The 17,767-nt window shown below is 39.3% G+C and overlaps 1 protein-coding gene and 1 pseudogene across 5 annotated transcripts in view; both read right to left on the bottom strand.

Moving 5' to 3' along the window:
- The window catches only part of LOC133874895 (molybdenum cofactor sulfurase), a 103,100-nt gene that overhangs the window by 47,563 nt on the left and 37,770 nt on the right, over positions 1-17,767 (bottom strand). For all 5 annotated transcript variants that reach the window (XM_062312794.1, XM_062312790.1, XM_062312789.1 and 2 more), the window contains exons 7-10: positions 12,635-12,737; positions 12,506-12,551; positions 10,520-10,558; positions 10,287-10,443 (exon numbers count right to left, since the gene is read on the bottom strand). In XM_062312794.1, the coding sequence (XP_062168778.1) occupies positions 10,287-10,443; positions 10,520-10,558; positions 12,506-12,551; positions 12,635-12,737 (345 nt within the window). The remainder of the gene's footprint in view (positions 1-10,286; positions 10,444-10,519; positions 10,559-12,505; positions 12,552-12,634; positions 12,738-17,767) is intronic.
- On the bottom strand, positions 6,563-6,661 carry LOC133876602 (small nucleolar RNA Z247; annotated as a pseudogene).

Genomic DNA, 17,767 nt, shown 5'->3' with positions numbered 1-17,767 from the left:
ATCCGACACCGTCAACAACCAAAAAATTGAAAAACTAGAAGAACCCTAATTTAGATGATTTTGGCTCTGATACCATGTCAAATTGAACTGAATAATAACTGAAATAATAACAGAAGCAAGCGAGAAAAGAGACAGAGAATTTACGTGGTTCGGTCTATGACCTACGTCCACAGGGTAAAGCCCAAAGGGCTACATTGTGCTCTTATTAACTTGCATTGTCTACAATACAAAGGTCCCTATTTATAGGGTTTAGAGTAAATACTAATATGGTAATCAAATCCCCATGATTTGATTACAATTCAACGTAAATAGAAAATATTACAATATCAACCAAATAAGGAATATACGGAAAATATAATATATTTTCCATATATTCTAACAGAATGTACTCTCTTCAACAATCATGAGATTATAACAACGCATACTCATGTTAAAAAGAAATACTCAAAAGTTGGCAGGCATTTTTTTCTTCACCATTGATGACAGATATGAGAACAAGCTATGTGAATTTACATAAAGGAGAAGCATCTAACAGTATTTTTGTTATTAATTAAAATCCAGTTGCAAGAAGTAGCTTCATTTATAACAGAAAACTAAGAGTCACTCTATACGTCAACACAAGGCACATCTTCCTTTCCAGAACTTTGAAAAGCTACATATGGAAAGCATTAAATGATTGGTCTATAAACTAAATCCTTGAACTCATATCAGTCATTTTTTCCCAGTCTGAATAACCATATGGACTATGAATTGTCTTATACTCTCAATCAAATAGATGAACTATGACTAGATAGGAAAGAACTGTCCAACAAACATTTGATCCTTTTGCTGCTACCAGTTCATCAGACATGGTCCTCTTGTTCCCCCAACTAATATTACTTAGGAGAAACTACACTAACCCTTAAACTTACACCCAAATTGAAATATCCTGCCCAAATGATTTAGCCCTTTTACTGAACCCCCTTCGTTAGGGTTTTTTGTTAAATCCAATGGAAAATGAAAATGACAATAATAATCTCATGCATATTATGGGAGTGGAGCTGGCCTGAAATAAAATATTATATTTCGGAATAAAGTAACCTCATCCACGGCTGGGACACCCATGAGAGTGGAGCCGAAAGAGACCCACGGAGAGGAGGGTTACGGCCAAGGAATTGTTTTACAATTTTTTAATTCAAGGGAATAATTGTGTTAGAATATCATATTACGGCCAAATATGGAAATTTAGGGGGCGTAAACGAGTTGAGCTTGAGCGAGTAGTGCTTCTTCGAGCTCAGCTCGTCTCAGTTTTTCTCGAGTACGAGCTTGAGCTTGTGATGAGCCCCATTTTTGTGATCAAGCTCGGCTCGCCAAGAGCTAAACCCCATGCGAGCTCGAGTACTTGGCTTGAGAAAGATGAAAGGCTGGAATGCCCCCACCGCCTGAAATTTTTCTCTCCAACAGATTCTAGGATAGATTCCAAGATTTGAAACACGGTAGCTTAAGGGTAGGCATTTTCGTTGATTTGACCAAACCAAACCAATTTCTCACCACTAAAGCTCAAGGGTAGGCACTAATCAAGAATGGCGAGTAGTTCATGGAGCGGAAGCTCAAGATGGGAGCTATACAGTTTACTTTCAAGTAATTTATCTCAATATGGTGCATGTGATCAGAAAAGGAAAAATTAAAAAAAAAAATAAAAATAAAAATAAAAAAATAAGTTGATGTTCAAGTTTGGGAAGAGTACTATGGAAAATATCACTTACCCCTTTGGTACTTTTGCTTACAGAAGAATGCCATCTGGACTTTGTAATGCTCCGGCTACCTTCCCAAGATGCTTGCTTAGTATTTTTTCTCACATAGTTGAACGATTTTTGGAGGTATTTATGGATGACTTCTCTGTTATTGGTTCATCATTTGATAACTGCTTATCTAATTGAAATTGGTTTTAACTAGATGTGAGGAAAAGCTCCAGCTGAAGGTGGGAATGAGATCTTGAGAATGGCCAACGGAAGGTGGGTGTGAGGAAGAAACTGTCATGATGTCACAAGTGTATTATGTTGGACATACCGTTGCACTACTACGGCCAACGGACATGTTGAAAGAAGAAAGGATTTGAAATCTTTTTCAGTAGCAGAAGATAGAAGACGCATTGGGAGATTGAAGGCTTGAAATCAGGCATGGTCTCAAGGAGCCATCTTTGTGAAAGAATTGGTCTTTCCAAGGCGTGGTGGCAAAGTGCAAGTAGAAGTGGTAAACAGTTGGAGAGCAATTAATCTTCTAAAATGTCCTGCGTTTTATTCTAAGAATAGGTGTTTTGGGGTGAGTGCGTTTTATATGCAGTTTCTTGCGTTTTGGGTATAACAGTGTAGTTGGTTTTATGTTATGGGATGCTGTAGTCTAAAAGACCTTGCTAACAAACACATTGGGCTTTTCAAACTATAACTAGACTATTATAAAAGAATCCAAGAAAGAGAGAAAGGTATCAAAAGAATAGACACAAATCAAATTTTATTTATGATAATATACTATATATAGATACATATGTATGCTGGTGCAGATTTGAAGAATGGCTCCATTGTGTTTGATGTGGTGTATATGGAGAGAACGGAATTCAAGCAATTTTGACGATTGTGAGAATGGCTTGCTTAAATTGAAGTTGGTGCTACAAACCTTGTATACGTGGAGAGTGTTGTTGACTACTTTGTCTGATTCTACTTTTTCTGATTTTTTAGATTTGAGTTTTTCTTTTTCTACGGATTAGGAGTTTCATGTATACATCATGTGTACTTTGGGTTGCGCCCTATAGGATTGCAATGTGCTTGCTAATCTGCCTGCTTCAATGTATGGTAGTATGCTTATATATATAGAGAACCAAAACATCTAGATAATCACTAGATGTGATTTACATCAATAGGACTTGTAGCAGCAACTATCTAACCTTATCCCATGATTATAGAAACCTAGTTTGTTACAACTCAACTAGTCTAACGTTTATCTAAAGAGGATGCTTCTTGATCTCACTTTACCACTTTAACTTTATCGTGAGTAGATGAGTAGTGTGATCCAATACGGCCCCTAATCTCGACGTGGTTAATTGAATGTTGAGGTTGGACTTGAGTATGAGGAAGCGTGCAGTAGCCAATGGCTTTGTGAGAATGTCAGCCAGCTGGTCTTTTCCTGAAATGAATCGTACATCAAGAGTCTTTGAGGCAACCATATCTCTTACAAAATGATAATCAATTTCTATATGCTTTGTGCGAGCATGATAGAGTGGATTTGATGTGAGATATGTAGCTCCAATGTTATCACAATGCAAGATGGGTGGTTGTGGTGATGTGACACCAAGTTCACCGAGAAGAGTCTGAATCCATACTAACTCAGCTGCAACATTTTGCAATGGCTTTATACTCGAATTCAGTGCTTGATCAAGATACTGTTGGCTGCTTCTCGAAACTCCATGAGAGAATGTTTTGGCCGAGAAGAACGCAATAGCCTGAGGTGGAACACCTGTCATCAGCGCAGCTAGCCCAATCGGAATCCAAGAAGGCAGTGATTTGACAGGAGGAGTGCTTGTAGATGCAAAATGTATGATTAATTGTGGACTTCAAGTAGTGCAAGATGCGCTTTATTGTAGACCAGTGAGAGTGCCTCGAGTCTTGCATGAATTGTGAAACCTTGTTGACCGCAAAGGCAATATCAAGACAAGGGATAAATATTGTAGTGATCCCACTATGCTACAGTAGAGAGTGTTGTCTATAATAGTAGAACCTTCAAAACTACTAAGAGTTGCAGAGGCCAACATTGGAGTGGAAACAGGCTTGGCAAGCACCATATTAGTCTTCGTGAGGATATCATGAATATATCTTTGTTGAGAAAGATGTAGGCCATCAGATTGCCAAGTAGCTTCAACTCCTAGGAAAAAGTGTAGAGGTCCTAGGTCTTTGAGAGCAAAGGAAGAGTGTAGATCACTTATAAGTTGAGAGATAGCTCCTGTGTTTGAACTTGTGATGATGATATCATCGACATATATCAACACAAAGATAATGGTGCCATGAGCTTTGTAAATAAACAAGGAAGAATCCGACTTGGAGCTTTTGAATTTCAGTTCAAGTAATCTGGCACTGAGACACGAAAACCATGCATGTAGGGCCTGTTTTAAGCCATATATGACTTTGTGCAGCTTGCAGACTGCCATAGGGTATGTAGGATGCTGAAACCCGGGAGGTTGACCCATATAAACTGTTTCTTGAAGAAGGCCATGTAGAAAGGCATTGCTAACATCGACTTGACGGACTGCCCAACCTGCAGATACAGCAATGAAGAGCACAGTTCTAATAGTGATAGGTTTAACTACTAGGCTATAGGTTCAGCAAAATCAATCCCAGGTTGTTGATGGAACCCTTTGGCTACTAAACGAGCCTTGTACCTTTCGATTTGCCCATCAGCCTTCCTTTTAATTCGAAAAACCCATTTGGAGCCAACTATGTTCATGGCTGGTGAAGGTAGGACAAGAGACCAGGTTCCATTTTTTAGAAGAGCATCAAACTCTTCATTCATTGTTGTGCGCCATTCAGCATGTTTGTTGGCTTGAGTGAAGCAGGTAGGCTCATCTTCCTGTAAGGCTAGGGAGGCCATGAGTGCTTGAGGAGTTGGATACTTGACCCGTCCATCATTAAACTTTGAAGGTTGGAAGATCAGATTCTGAGACCTTGTGGTCATGGCATGGACTCGGGTAGGAGCAGTTGACTCGGAATCAGTTTGAGATACCAAGGGAATTAGAGCATGAGTTGTGTCATTATCTGTGGGATATGATGCACTAGGAGAGGACTCTAGGAATGGAAGAGAGGGAGTATTATCATGATGCTGTGAGTTTGGAATGTTTGATGGAGCAACCAGTGGAACAGACACAGAGCTAGGTATGGGAGGAGTGGAGGGTCTGCTAGGATTGGAATTCATAAATGGAAATTTGTACTTATTGAAGACAAACATGACGTGTGATGTAGATTTTGCTAGAGGGAATGTGAAGACATTTATACCCAAGATGATTGTTGCTATATCCAATGAATACGCATGATTTTGATCGAAAAGCAAGTTTGGTGGAATTGTAAGAACAGAGGAATGGCCAACATTCACATCCAAAGATCTTTAGAAATTGATAATTAGGTGATATGTGAAATAAGCATTCATAAGGAGATTTGTGCTTTGTTACTTTTGATGGAAGTCTACTTATAAGATAAGTAGCAGCTTCAAAGGCCGAGTCCCATAGGTTTAAGGGAACACTGACAGTAGCCAGAAGAGTGAGTCCAGTTTCAACAATATGGCCATGTTTTTTTCTACAGAACCCATTTGATGATGGGTATGTGGACAGCTTAGACGATAAGAAACTCCCAAAGCATTTAGAGAGGTTTGAAGTGGTTGAAATTCACCACCATTGTCACTTTGGACACAGAGAATTTTGGTTCCAAAATAAGTTTCAACAAGTTGTTTCAACGAAGAAAAATAGCACAAACATCAGACTTTAATTCAAGAGAATAGAACCAAGTGTATTTGCTAAAATCATTCACAATACTTAAATAAAACCGATTGTTGTTACAGAATTTATTGGACCTGGGCCCCATACATTGAGAAAAGGCAACTGTAAAGGTTTGCTTGAAGTAGAAGGACTGATGCTGAAATGAAGACGATGACTCTTGCCCTGTTGACATGAAGAATGGAGGAGATCTTGGAGGAAAACACAGGCAGATTATTTGATCTAACAATTGGAGACGCTGGATGACCCAACTGAAGATGTCATTGATCCAAGGACACTTCCTCACCAATGAAGGCAGCAAGAGACTTGGAGGAAGAAGCATGAGAGGAGGGCCATAGATAGAGGCCGAATTTACTCAGGCCTTGGAAGAAAGCAGCTGGCGGGTTTGGAGGTCCATAACACAGAAAAAAGTTAGATGAAATTCAATGAAAACATGATTGTCACGAGTGAATTGGTTTACAAAGATGAGGTTTTTCTGGATTTGAGGTACATGTAAGAGTAAGAACAAATGAAAATTATGTGAAGGAGTAGGTAAGATACCATGACCAAAGTGTAAGATGTGCAAACCTTGGCCATTTCCTACTCAAATTTGGTTTGTGCCAGTGTAGTCCTCAGCATGCATGTTGAGGTTGGATAGATCATTGGTGAGGTGCACATTGGAGCCGGTGTCCGGATACCATGAAGAATCGGAGGCAGAAGTGGCTGAGGCCATGTCGGCATGCATTGAAGATGAGTCAACCTGGTAGCTTTGCTCATACCTGAACTAGCATGTGGCTGCTATGTGTGACACACTTGACATGTCGAGCATTGGGATGGGCTGGGACCAGATGAAGGGAATTGCTAAGGTGGTCCCTTACCGCGGCCACGGCCCCTGCAACAAGAAAAGTTGGTGTTACGATACCCGAAGTTGTATCCACGGTTGTTCTTTGGATAGGATGGACTTTGGCGTTGGGCTGTGTTAGCAATGGAAATATTCAAATCAATGGCTGATTTGTGTTGCTCTAAACACAACTCATATGATAGCATATAACCATAGAGATTATTAAGAGAGATGGAATCTTGCCTTGTAGTCACAGATGTGACAAGAGGATCATACTCGGCACCAAGGCTAGCAAGGATGTGAGAGACCAATTCGGAATCTTCAATGAGCTTGCCAACAGCAACTAATAAATGGGAGAATCCCTGCACTTTCTTAAAATAAGCGGAGATTGTTTGAGCCCCTTTCTTTAAGGTGGACAATTATTGTTTAAGTTGCATGATTCGGAATTGAGATTGAGCGGAGAAGAGTGTCTCCAATGTGAGCCATACATCACGGGAAGTAGAGAGGCCAACATGGGGTAAGGCTTCTACGGATAGCATGGAGATGATGGCATTGAAGATCAACCTATCTTGATGATACCAGGATTGATAGCCAAGATTTCCAACTAGAAGACCAAATGTGGTGTCTGGAATGAGCTGAGGGGGTCATAGAGTTTTTTTCATCGACATACCCGAACAGATTTTGGCCTTCTAAGAAGGGGACCATGAGAAACTGTCAAAGGATGTAGTTTTTGAGTGAGTTTCTTGGAGATGTGATGATGCACATTTTTGGATTTGTGTTGGTGTGGCGGAAGAGGGAAGGATGGTGGAGACAGGGGGTGAAGTTTGTGTGGATTCAGTTTCAAATGTGGGAGTAGCCATAGACGTTAGTCTTGAGATGGCTCTAATACAACATATGATTGTAACGTGTTTGCTAATCTGCCTGCTTCAACGTATGGCAGTATGCTTGTATATATATTGAATCGAAACATCTAGATAATCACTAGATGTGATTTACATCAATAGGACTTGTGGCAGCAACTATCTAACCTTATCCCATGATTATAGAAATATATATATATATATATATATATATACGAGTCGAGCCCTAACAAGCGAGTAGATCCTTATACGAGCAGGTTCACGAACATTAATCGAGTTGAGCCGAGTGTTTATATGAGTATGTATCATTTAATAATCGAACCTAGTTTCGTGTTCACGAACAACCCGTTTAATAATCGAGTTGAGTACGAGTTGAGTTTAATCGAGCCGATCCCGAATAAGCTCGCGAATAGCTCAACTCATTTACACCCATATATGGAATAATACACCATCGTTACGGTTACAACAAGTAACTTTTAAGTTTTTTATTCATGTTAGAATATCTTCGACTCCACTCTATTCTTTTGTTTCGTTGAGTGGTCCTTTGTTCGGCGATGTAGTTTGTTGAGGGGGTCGGATTAGTTTTGGTTGTGTCGCAGATGGATAAGAGTTTCATAGTGGAGTCGAAGTCCTTCACCTTCTTGGTCTTGGGTGGGGCGTCGACGTTGAGGGTGGAGGAGAAGAGGAGAAATTTCCTGGGTGTCGTCATCTTGAGTTCGCAGAGCTCCGAGTGGCTTGCGTCCACGTTGGATGGGTTGTTGGGTATCCCAGCAGAGCAAGATTTTGTTAAATCGTTCAGAGAAGGTTCGAAGGTTCTAATAGCTCGAAGAGGTGGGAATAAAGCTGGGAATTACTTAGAGGCAACAACGTTCGGGTTGGGCGGTCGGAAAGGGTCTATTTTTATCCTAGAGGGCCATGAAGGATGGGGATGGCTTAAAAATTCCGACGAGCTGAGAAAGATTGTAGAATTTTTCTCTGTCTCGGAGGGTTGCGGGCTTGGTTCTTCATCTTCGTCGGAGAAGAAGACTGTGAAGGATGTTTGGCCGACTCTAGGCTTGGCTCCAAAGTGGACGGGGCCTTCTTTCGCGGAGGTGTTGAGATCGGGCTCGACCTCTGCTGCGAAGACGATGGCCATAGTGGGTGATGGTCATTCCAGAATAAGGGCTTCGGTGGCGACACCTTGCGATTTTGATCTTCTTCCGACGGTGTGGCATGCTGAGGCTGATCCGAGAACGGCGGTGGATTGTTTCTCAATGGAGTCTCACACGCTTGATCTGCTGGACAAAGACCAGATTGTACGTCCACAGGGAAAGCATACTCGTTTGAATTTTGAAAATTCGAGATTGTGGACGTGGCGTAAGTCGGGACACGCTTTTTATTTGGCGTTGGGCCGGGCTGTGAGGAGAGTTTTGACCCGTTTTGTCGGGTCGGGGCTGCTTCGGAAACCCTTAGGTTTTCGCGTGGCCCGTCTCAAGCGGAAACCTAAAGTTTCCTGTCCGCCGCCTTCCTCGCCGGAGACGACATCGGAGGGATATTCTGGGTTGATTTTGAATCGGTTTCCTCCTGGGGGTTCGGAGGTTACAGCATTGGGAGCCAAAGAGGGCGCGAGTCCAGCTTCATCGGCCTTTGTTGGGGGCTCCTCTAGGTCGGAGCCCACGTCGGCAGCTGACACTGAGACTGTTACAGGTACAGAGCCTTTGTTCGGGGGGAAGTTGAGTTGCTCCCAGGTGTTTCCGGGTTTTTCTTGCCGGACTCAAGCCTCTAATCTGTTTGGTTTTCCCCCTTCTCCGGCAACGGATTTGGGTTTTCCAGCGGATCCGGCTACCTATCCTTCTAGGGTGCGGTCTGACTCTGTCTTGGTGAGGTCGGGTTTTGAGGACTATCAGGTTGGAAAGCATGGTGTCTCGTCTGGCGGTGGTGGGCTTGCAGAGTCTGGGCGTCCTTCGGTAGGCAGCGTTGAATGTGGCTCTCCTTCAGATTCTCTCCTTCGGCAGGCAGTGGTGCATTCGGATGCCCCTGCCTGGGTAAGGATTATTGGTGGGGGTCCTCATCTTGGGAAGTTTGGAGGTTCTCATGAGGTCTCGGCTCCTCTTTTTCAGTGGGTTGTGTTTCCTCCGTGGCCAAGGCCGTTCTCCCCTATGTATGGCTGTACCCAGTTTGTGTCGTCTGAAGTTTTTGAGGTGGGAGAATCTTCAAAGGGGGCCGGTCAGGAGGAAAGAGATGCGGTTTACCCCAGGGTTGTGCAGCATGCCAGTTCGTGTTTTCGCACGATGGGGGTTTCGTTCTTGGGAACTGATGAAAAGGGTTTTTTGGACTTCTTGACTTCGACTGAGAACCAGCGCTATGACTCTAATTCCCCTCCTAAGAAGGACAAGTTAAATAGGAAAAAGGGGAAAAGAGAGGTCAAGAATTTAGAATGCTCGATTAATTTCGATGCTAGGGGTGTGGGTTCCAGTCGGGTTCGAGGCAAGAAGTTGGGGTTTTGATGTAACTTTTCTTCTGTTTTTGGGTTTTTCGGGTGCTCTTCTTTTGCTTTTTTGTTTTTCTTTTGTTTTGGTGTCCTTTTTGTATACTTCCTGTATGCTTAGGGGCACCTTTATGCTTTTTTAATGCAATTTGTTTACCTATAAAAAAATAAAAAAAAAAATAAAAAAAAATAAAAAAAAAAATAAAAAATCGGAAAAAAATTATGATTATTACTGTTAGAATATTAATTAAATGATTAATTTCACTATTTCCTATTAGCTTAAACTTTTTGGATAACTGGTGATTTAACATAGTATCAAAGCAGAAGTTATAAGTTTGAATCCCAACTCCACAATTTACCCCCATTTCTGTTAAATATTCAAGCCTCACTTGTAGAGTGGGAGTTTGAGCATATACACGAGGAGAAGTGTTAGAATATTAATTTAAATGATTAAGTCCACAATTTCCTATCAGCTCAAGCTTTTGGGACAACTAATGATTTAACAATCATAAATAATTTTTCCTACACCGCATAAACACACATAAATGTTAAACAAATACATATACTTCCAAATTTTTCATCAGTAGAAGCAATATGCATACTACGAAGGAAGCCAATTCTACATACCGGGATATTGAAGATATGGTTAGGGAATTCAGAATTTTAAACCCATGACGAAGAGATGCTATGCTCAAGAATGAAGTGGTGCCATCCTCAAACAGTTCCTCAACCCCTTCTCTTCTTTTAACAAAGTCAATGTCAGCAATTGAGGCAGCAACTGTGCCTGTAAAGCTGTTATGGTAAAACAATCTGACAACCATGATGAGCACTGATTGCAAATTATATATCTAGGCACAAACCTCCGCTAAAGTAGTCTTTCTTCAATAACTTTGCAGCATCTGCAGAATTGAAATAATCAGAAACAAAATTAGGACAAGCATTTTTTTTTTCCTCAAAGATCAATAAGCCTAATAAAATTCTAAATTCTAAAGCTTCCATTCGCTGGATGATATAATACAAAGAATAGAATTCCAGGAGAAAAAAGAACACTTAAACAAATAAGCCATGTTGGTAAGAGAAAGCATAAGCATAGTCATTTCAATCTTCACTGCAGACAGTAGAGACAAAATATTAAACGGTATTGCTTCATTGAAACATAAATATAGATATTGCCTCAAAATACAATAAAAATTCTTGTTAAGTATATACATCTTTTACTTACTGATGTCCCGAAATTTTCTTTTTTAAAAGGGCAACTACCTACCAAGCATACTTTTACATTTGCATTGGCTTGTATATTAGAAAATAATGTTTTATAGCAGCTCTTCTTTTTCTAATATGAAGTACTTGGAATGTGCAGACTGCGGTATGATACTCAGTATGCACACTTACTGAGATTATTTCAAGAACTTAAACCTTTCATCCGTCAGCTCTAAATGTGCTTATGGGTGTGAATTTCCTTGGAATTTGTCTCCACCCGGGCCACTCGTATGTCTGTCTCTCAATATTCCTCAGAACCATTTCTGAGAATATGTAAAGGATAAATGAAATCAACAGAGTTGTTACTGGTACTTTGGCAACATTTTAAAACTGTTCTACAAGTTGGTGGCATTTTGGGAGGTACCAAATTAGTGAGTTTTGAAGGCCATCCCTTTGTTTCTTATGGGTACACCTGAAAGGAACGTTTGGCTTTTGAAGGCTGTGAACTATTAGTGCTGGAAAGAAGCTTCTTACTCTGAGATCACTGTATGTTTAGATGGATGCACCTCACCATTTCCTCTTGAATTTTAGCAAGTAGTTTTTTTTTTTACTTATATTCTTTTATTCCCTTTTATTTTTCCCAGTGTTTTCTCCTGTATACTCCCATATGTACTAGGTTGCACCACTTCTGCATTTCACTGATTTATTGATTTACTTGTCAGAGAAAAATCCTATCAGTTTACTATCTTCGACAGGAAGCACGCTATTCAAAAGAAAAAGTATAACCTCATCCATGACCATTTGTAACATGGTCGCCGACAATGTCTCAAAAAGATAATTCTGGTGCTAAGAGAAATGAATATTCACCAAGGACCTCTTCATTACTACGCTCGATGTCATCTGGATACCTTTCTCTTGTTTTTTATAGGTAATCAAAGAAATATATAAAAAGCATAAGGCACCCCTAAGCATACAAGAAGTATACAAAAAAAAAAAAAAACCAAACATGAGCAAGCCAAAAAAAACAAAAAAAATAAAGAGAAAACCCACAAAACCCTACAAACAGCCGAGAAACCAAGACCCATAGCCTAAACCGTAAACCTGCCAACAACACCCTAGACTACATACCATGAATAGTCTTTTTGCCTTTACCCCAACAAGAACGAACACTCCTAATATAAGATAACCTGCACTGCAGGACTCGGACCAAGAAACCCCGCCGAAGAAAGCCTTTCGCCGGGGGGAGACAGTGGTTGCCTCCACGGAGTCAGCAATCAATCCGATCAACTTCGCATCCTTCATCTTCCGAGAATATCTTGGAATCCGACGAATACCGAGTGGATAACTTTCATATGATATATATATATATATATATATATATGAAAAATAATAAAAAAATAAAATAAAATAAAATAAAGAACTACTAAACCTGAGTGGATACCTGTAAGAATGTAAAGTAGCATATTCAGCAAGAACCAGGGGTAAAAAACAACTGAAAAGAATTGATGAACTCTATATCTGGCCCATAAAAGCAATATAACAACTTATGCAGTATATGGGAGAATGTTCACATAAGAAACGCAAAAGCCTTTTAAACCACATGATACTTTCAAAACAATATCAATCTTTCAGCATCAAATGCTTACCATTTCGAGCAATGAGAGCTCCAAGTCCAGTTGGATAGCCAAATAGCTTTACAAAAACAATATGGAGACAAAAATCAATACCTTAATGTAGTATTTTCTTACTGATAAATTTTGCACTTATACACACACCTTATAGAAGGAGATAACAACAAAATCTGCAGGATGCTTTGATAAATCTAGTGGTTCGGTTGCACATCCTTTTGCCGCATCAATCAGTACCATCCAGCACCCTCTGTCAACATAAGAAGAGAAAAATTGCATTCTTTGACTGATATTCAAAATCATTCAAATCATTGATTTGAAGAACCAGCAAAGAGCCATCCTTTCTGTTACCCAGATGCACCAACAATAAGAATAAAATATGCTAACATTCACATACAACATTTCAAACTGATGTCTCATGCATTTGTTGTCATGCACACCATGATCAAAGATTCTGCAAAAAGGGGTTAATTAGACTTGTGGCTATAAAAGATACATGAAGTTTTTGTTCAACTCAAATTACACATGATCTCAGCAAGCCAAATCATCTCTCCTCTTCTTAAATCTAGCACGTAACTTAATCTCACAATTTTAGGTTCCTTTTAAGTCTTCTTTTCAATTAGAAAAAAAAAAAAAAAAAAAAAAAAAAAAAAAAAAAAAAAGAAGAAGAAGAAGAAGAAGAAGAAGAAGCAAGAACCAAATTATAGATATTTTGCACTCATTGTGGCGGCACAACAAACCTAGACAGGAATATTCAAAAAACAAAAGATGATCCTGGGCAATCATACGTAGATTTCCTAAATAATAATAATTGCAATCATGCCAAGGAAGAATGCAACCTCACCCTGAAAACGCTAAGAAGAGCTACTAAAATTTTATTAAACTTATTAAATTACCAATTGTCACAAAAGCGTAAACTTATAGGAAATTGTAAATTTAATCATCTAGCTAATATTCTAACACTCTCTTTCACGCGTGGGTTCAAACTCTCAAACTTCTCATTTACAAGTAAGGTCTAACTCATGAAATATTTAGGGGTAATTACCTTTTCTCCCCATAAACTACCAAAAAATGCGCGATGCCCCCATGAACTACCAACTCGACCAAAATAAAGCATTCAACTACCAAAGACAACCATTTTCCCCCCTTCCGTTAGTCAAAGGGGTTAAAATAAACGGTCAACAGGTCACGTGACCGTCACACGCCGTTTTACCCTTATTTTCTTCCTCTTTCCCCCCCATGAACTACCACCATCTTCCTCTTTTCCCCCCATGAACTACCACCATCTTCCTCTTTTCCCCCCATGAACTACCACCATCTTCCAACATGCCCCCATGTAAAACGGTACATGACCCGTTGACTGTTTCTTTTAACCCCTTTAATTGACGGAAGGGGAAAAAATGGTTGCCTTTGGTAGTTGAATGCTCTATTTTGGTCGAGTTGGTAGTTCATGGGGGCATCGCGCATTTTTTGGTAGTTCATGGGGGAAAAAGGTAATTACCCCAAATATTTAATTGAAATGGGGATTAAACTGTAGAATTCATGTTCAGACTCAGGACCTCTATTCTGATACCCTGTTAAACTATCGGTTGTCCTAAAGTATTAAGCTTATAGAAGATTGTGTATTTAATCATTCAATTAATATTTTAAAAGAATTCGATCTATATGAATTTGATAAATTAAATAGTAACCTTTAAATAGATTATTCCTAATCCTTTTCCTGCAAAGAGATTTCAAATAAAAAATAATAATTACAAAAGCAAGTAAGAAACTACTAACACAAAATAGAAAAAAGACTCAAAACACAAAAGAAGACTCCAAGGCCTCTGGTACAGCCCATTCCAACCAATCTAGAGATTTACCAGATTATCCCCACCTTACTGAAACTTAATTAGAACTGACCAACAACTTTCTAATGCAAAGAACCATAAAAATAAGACCTATTAGTAAATAAAATAGCCTACTAAAGGTGCCGATCAGATCCCACATTGAAACTAGAGCATATTTTTTAAAATATATATTCATCTTTGAACTTGTTTTCCCATGAACTTTTTTTCTGGCATCATTCTCCCCTAGTTAAAACAAACACGCCCTTGTGTTCTGAGGTGCTTTAGAATCAAGCTTTTCAATTTCTTTGCATCCTTAAAACAAAATCACAAGGCCAAGTTTGACACCACTTCACCTTCTTAAACAGAGGTAACAATGAAGATATTGGATGGTGCTTTTCAACCACATATTGAATTCGTCAGGGATGACAAAATCAAGTTGTGATTATTCCTTGTAAGGATTATGTTGTTGAAATTATTTTGAACTTGAATTGTGATGGCATTCCTATTCAATAGCTCCCTTTAAACAACATGTCCAGCAATCCCAGCCTCCACCTCTTTAATCTCTTCTTTCATCACACTATCCTCCTTTCTTCTTGTTCTAGAATAATACATGTGGATAGATGAGATGCACTTGACACCATCCAATGCTGAACAGTAGCAGGTTAATAGATTTATTTTCCTGCAACAGTAGATTTGACCCCTTTTTCTTCACTCTAATGTTTAATCTGCCATCAAGCAATTCAGTAGCTTTCTTCTCATCAAAAGCTTCTGCCTTTAGTTTTCCAGCATGCTACATTGACCAATCGTTTGAGCTCTGCTGCTGGTTCTTCTTGCTTTTCAACTTTCCTGCATGCATTTCTGACTCACTAACATGCTGTTCTGGCTTTCTAACTTCCTCCAGTGGCAGTTTAGTTCCACTCTCTACTCCTGTTGTCCAGCACTTCTTGCGTACAATTTTGGCAATTCAAAGATTATATTTAGAATGGAATGGAAAATTGTAGATTTTCTTTTTATAGAGTTTATGAATATCTCAAACTGCATAGCCATTTCATAGCATCTTCAAGATCTTCTTAAATGAACATGATAGATCTCTTTTTTTATGTTACATCTCAGCTCACTCTTGAATCAAGAAATAATCATAAATTAACTTCCAACTATTCCACAATTAAGAAATAGTTCTTACATTTCCTTGCATAATCAATCACACACAAATCACATTGTCGGAGAGATGGGCAAGATCATCTTGAAAACCTGATAGAATAATTTCTTCTTTCAGAAGTTTTTCACCCCTCTTCCCAAGTCAATACACTCTTGTAAGAACTCGCACTGTGTGAAATAATCAAGGCAGAACTTACTCCAACGCAAATTCAATGCATTCGAAATTCAGAACTAGATTAGGTTTCCTGATAAGATCTTGAAAACTTCTTGTATGGGATTTGATGTTTAAGGGCCTAGGAATGGTTAGATTATAGAAATAGAAACAGGTTGAATCTTGAAGGAATTTCATGGATGTTTGTTGTAGGGTTTGCATGGGAAGAAAACTAGAGGAAGAAGAGGCTATGTGTTTCTACATAACCTCTCTTAACTCATAATATATACTGTAAAATTCAAGACAAAGACCAAAATACCCCTGTAAAAAAATTCCTACCATCAATATACTCTTTTAACCCTAAGAAACTCTTCTAACACTCCCCCTCAAGCTGGAACATATATATCATATAAGCGCAGCTTGGAACAAATAAACTCTAAATTCTTTCAACACAAGGATTTTGTAAATCAGCTAACTCATCTCCGGACTTCACGAATGGTGTAGATATATCTCCACTAAATATCTGATCTAGAATAAAATGACAATCAACCTCAATATGCTTGGTCCTTTCATGAAAAACTGGCTAGATGCAATATATAAACCAGCCTGGTTATCACAAAACAATTGGATAGGAGTAGGAGCTGAGAATCCAATCTCTTAGAGAAAATGTTGTAACCAGGTCAACTTACTAGTATTATTAGCCATTGCCCTGTATTCTGCTTCGGCACTTGACCATGCCACAACTGTCTGTTTCTTACTTCTCCAAGTGACCAGATTATTGCTTAAAAATGTACAATTAAAATCCTGTAGTAGATCTGAGGGAACCTGCCCAATTTGCACCAGTAAAACCTTCTACTCGGAGGTGTCCATTCGGTCTGTACAATATCCCAAGACTAGGAGCTCTTTTCAAATATCGAATAATACAAGCAACAGCTTCCCAATGTGAAACCCTAGGAGCCTCCAAGAACTGACTAACAACACTAACTGCATATGAGATGTCTGGCCAAGTAATAGTAAAATAATTCAACTTTCCAACGAGACGACATTACCAACTAGGTTCTTCAAATAATTCCCCTTCATCCTTTGGTAATTTCTTATTAGGATCCATTGCAATGTCAACAGGACGAACACCCAAAAGACCCATCTATTCTAATAAATCAAGTACATACTTTCCCTGAGATAAAATTCATACATGTCCGAGATCTAGCAACTTCAATCCCCATAAAAAATCTAAGTTTTCACAAATCTTTCATATGAAACCACTGCTGCAAAAACAGTTTCAATCGATCAATGCCTCCTGAATCATCACAGAAAACACTGAGGAACACAGAGAACAACCTTGAACTAGTCAAGAAACACAAGAAACCAATCAAGAAACAAAGAAAACCGGCCAAAAACGTATGAAGAACACTTAAAATTAAACTTCACCTAATTAATTCTTATCCTCAATAAGGATATCCTTATTCCCGATAAGGAGTAGCGAGAACCAGAACCCAAACAAGGGTGCTCGTCTCCAACTACTCGCCGGAAACTTGCCGGCAAGACCAACTACGACTGCCACAAAGCGATCCGACAACCACGAAGCAAGACAATCCAACCTACCAACAATGTAAATGGCGACTGCAACGCTCTCTAACCACCATTGACATCACTGACCACCATAGAGACCTCCGACTAACACAACCATACACACTAATCAATTGTTTCTATGCAGGGTAGAAATAATACCTTAGCAGCCACAATATTGGTTTTGCCGATTACACCAAAACCATTGACGACGACGAAACTCTTGGCGGGGCTGACAATGACATCACACCACTAAAGACGGGGACATCGGTGCCATCTACCCCAAATCACAAGCATGAAGCCCAAAGTTCAGAAGTCCTCAATACCTCGATCAGCAAACAAGAGCGGAAGCAATGAAAGGGTGTGGGATGTAATCAAACCCTAGGTTCTTATACCATGTTGTAGGGTCTGCATGAGAATAAAACTAGAGGAAGAACAGGCTATGTGTTACTAAGTAACCTCCCTTACCTTATAATACATATACATATTGTATAGTTCAACACAAAGACCAAAATACCCCTATAACAAATTCACATACTTTAACGCCCCTTGATCTTAAAAGAGGTGTAGTGCAAG

This window comes from Alnus glutinosa, chromosome 8 (genome assembly GCF_958979055.1).
Source record: "Alnus glutinosa chromosome 8, dhAlnGlut1.1, whole genome shotgun sequence".
NCBI lineage: Eukaryota > Viridiplantae > Streptophyta > Magnoliopsida > Fagales > Betulaceae > Alnus > Alnus glutinosa.
The sequence above is the reverse complement of the archived record's forward strand: the minus strand, read 5'-3'. Positions and strand labels throughout refer to the sequence as shown.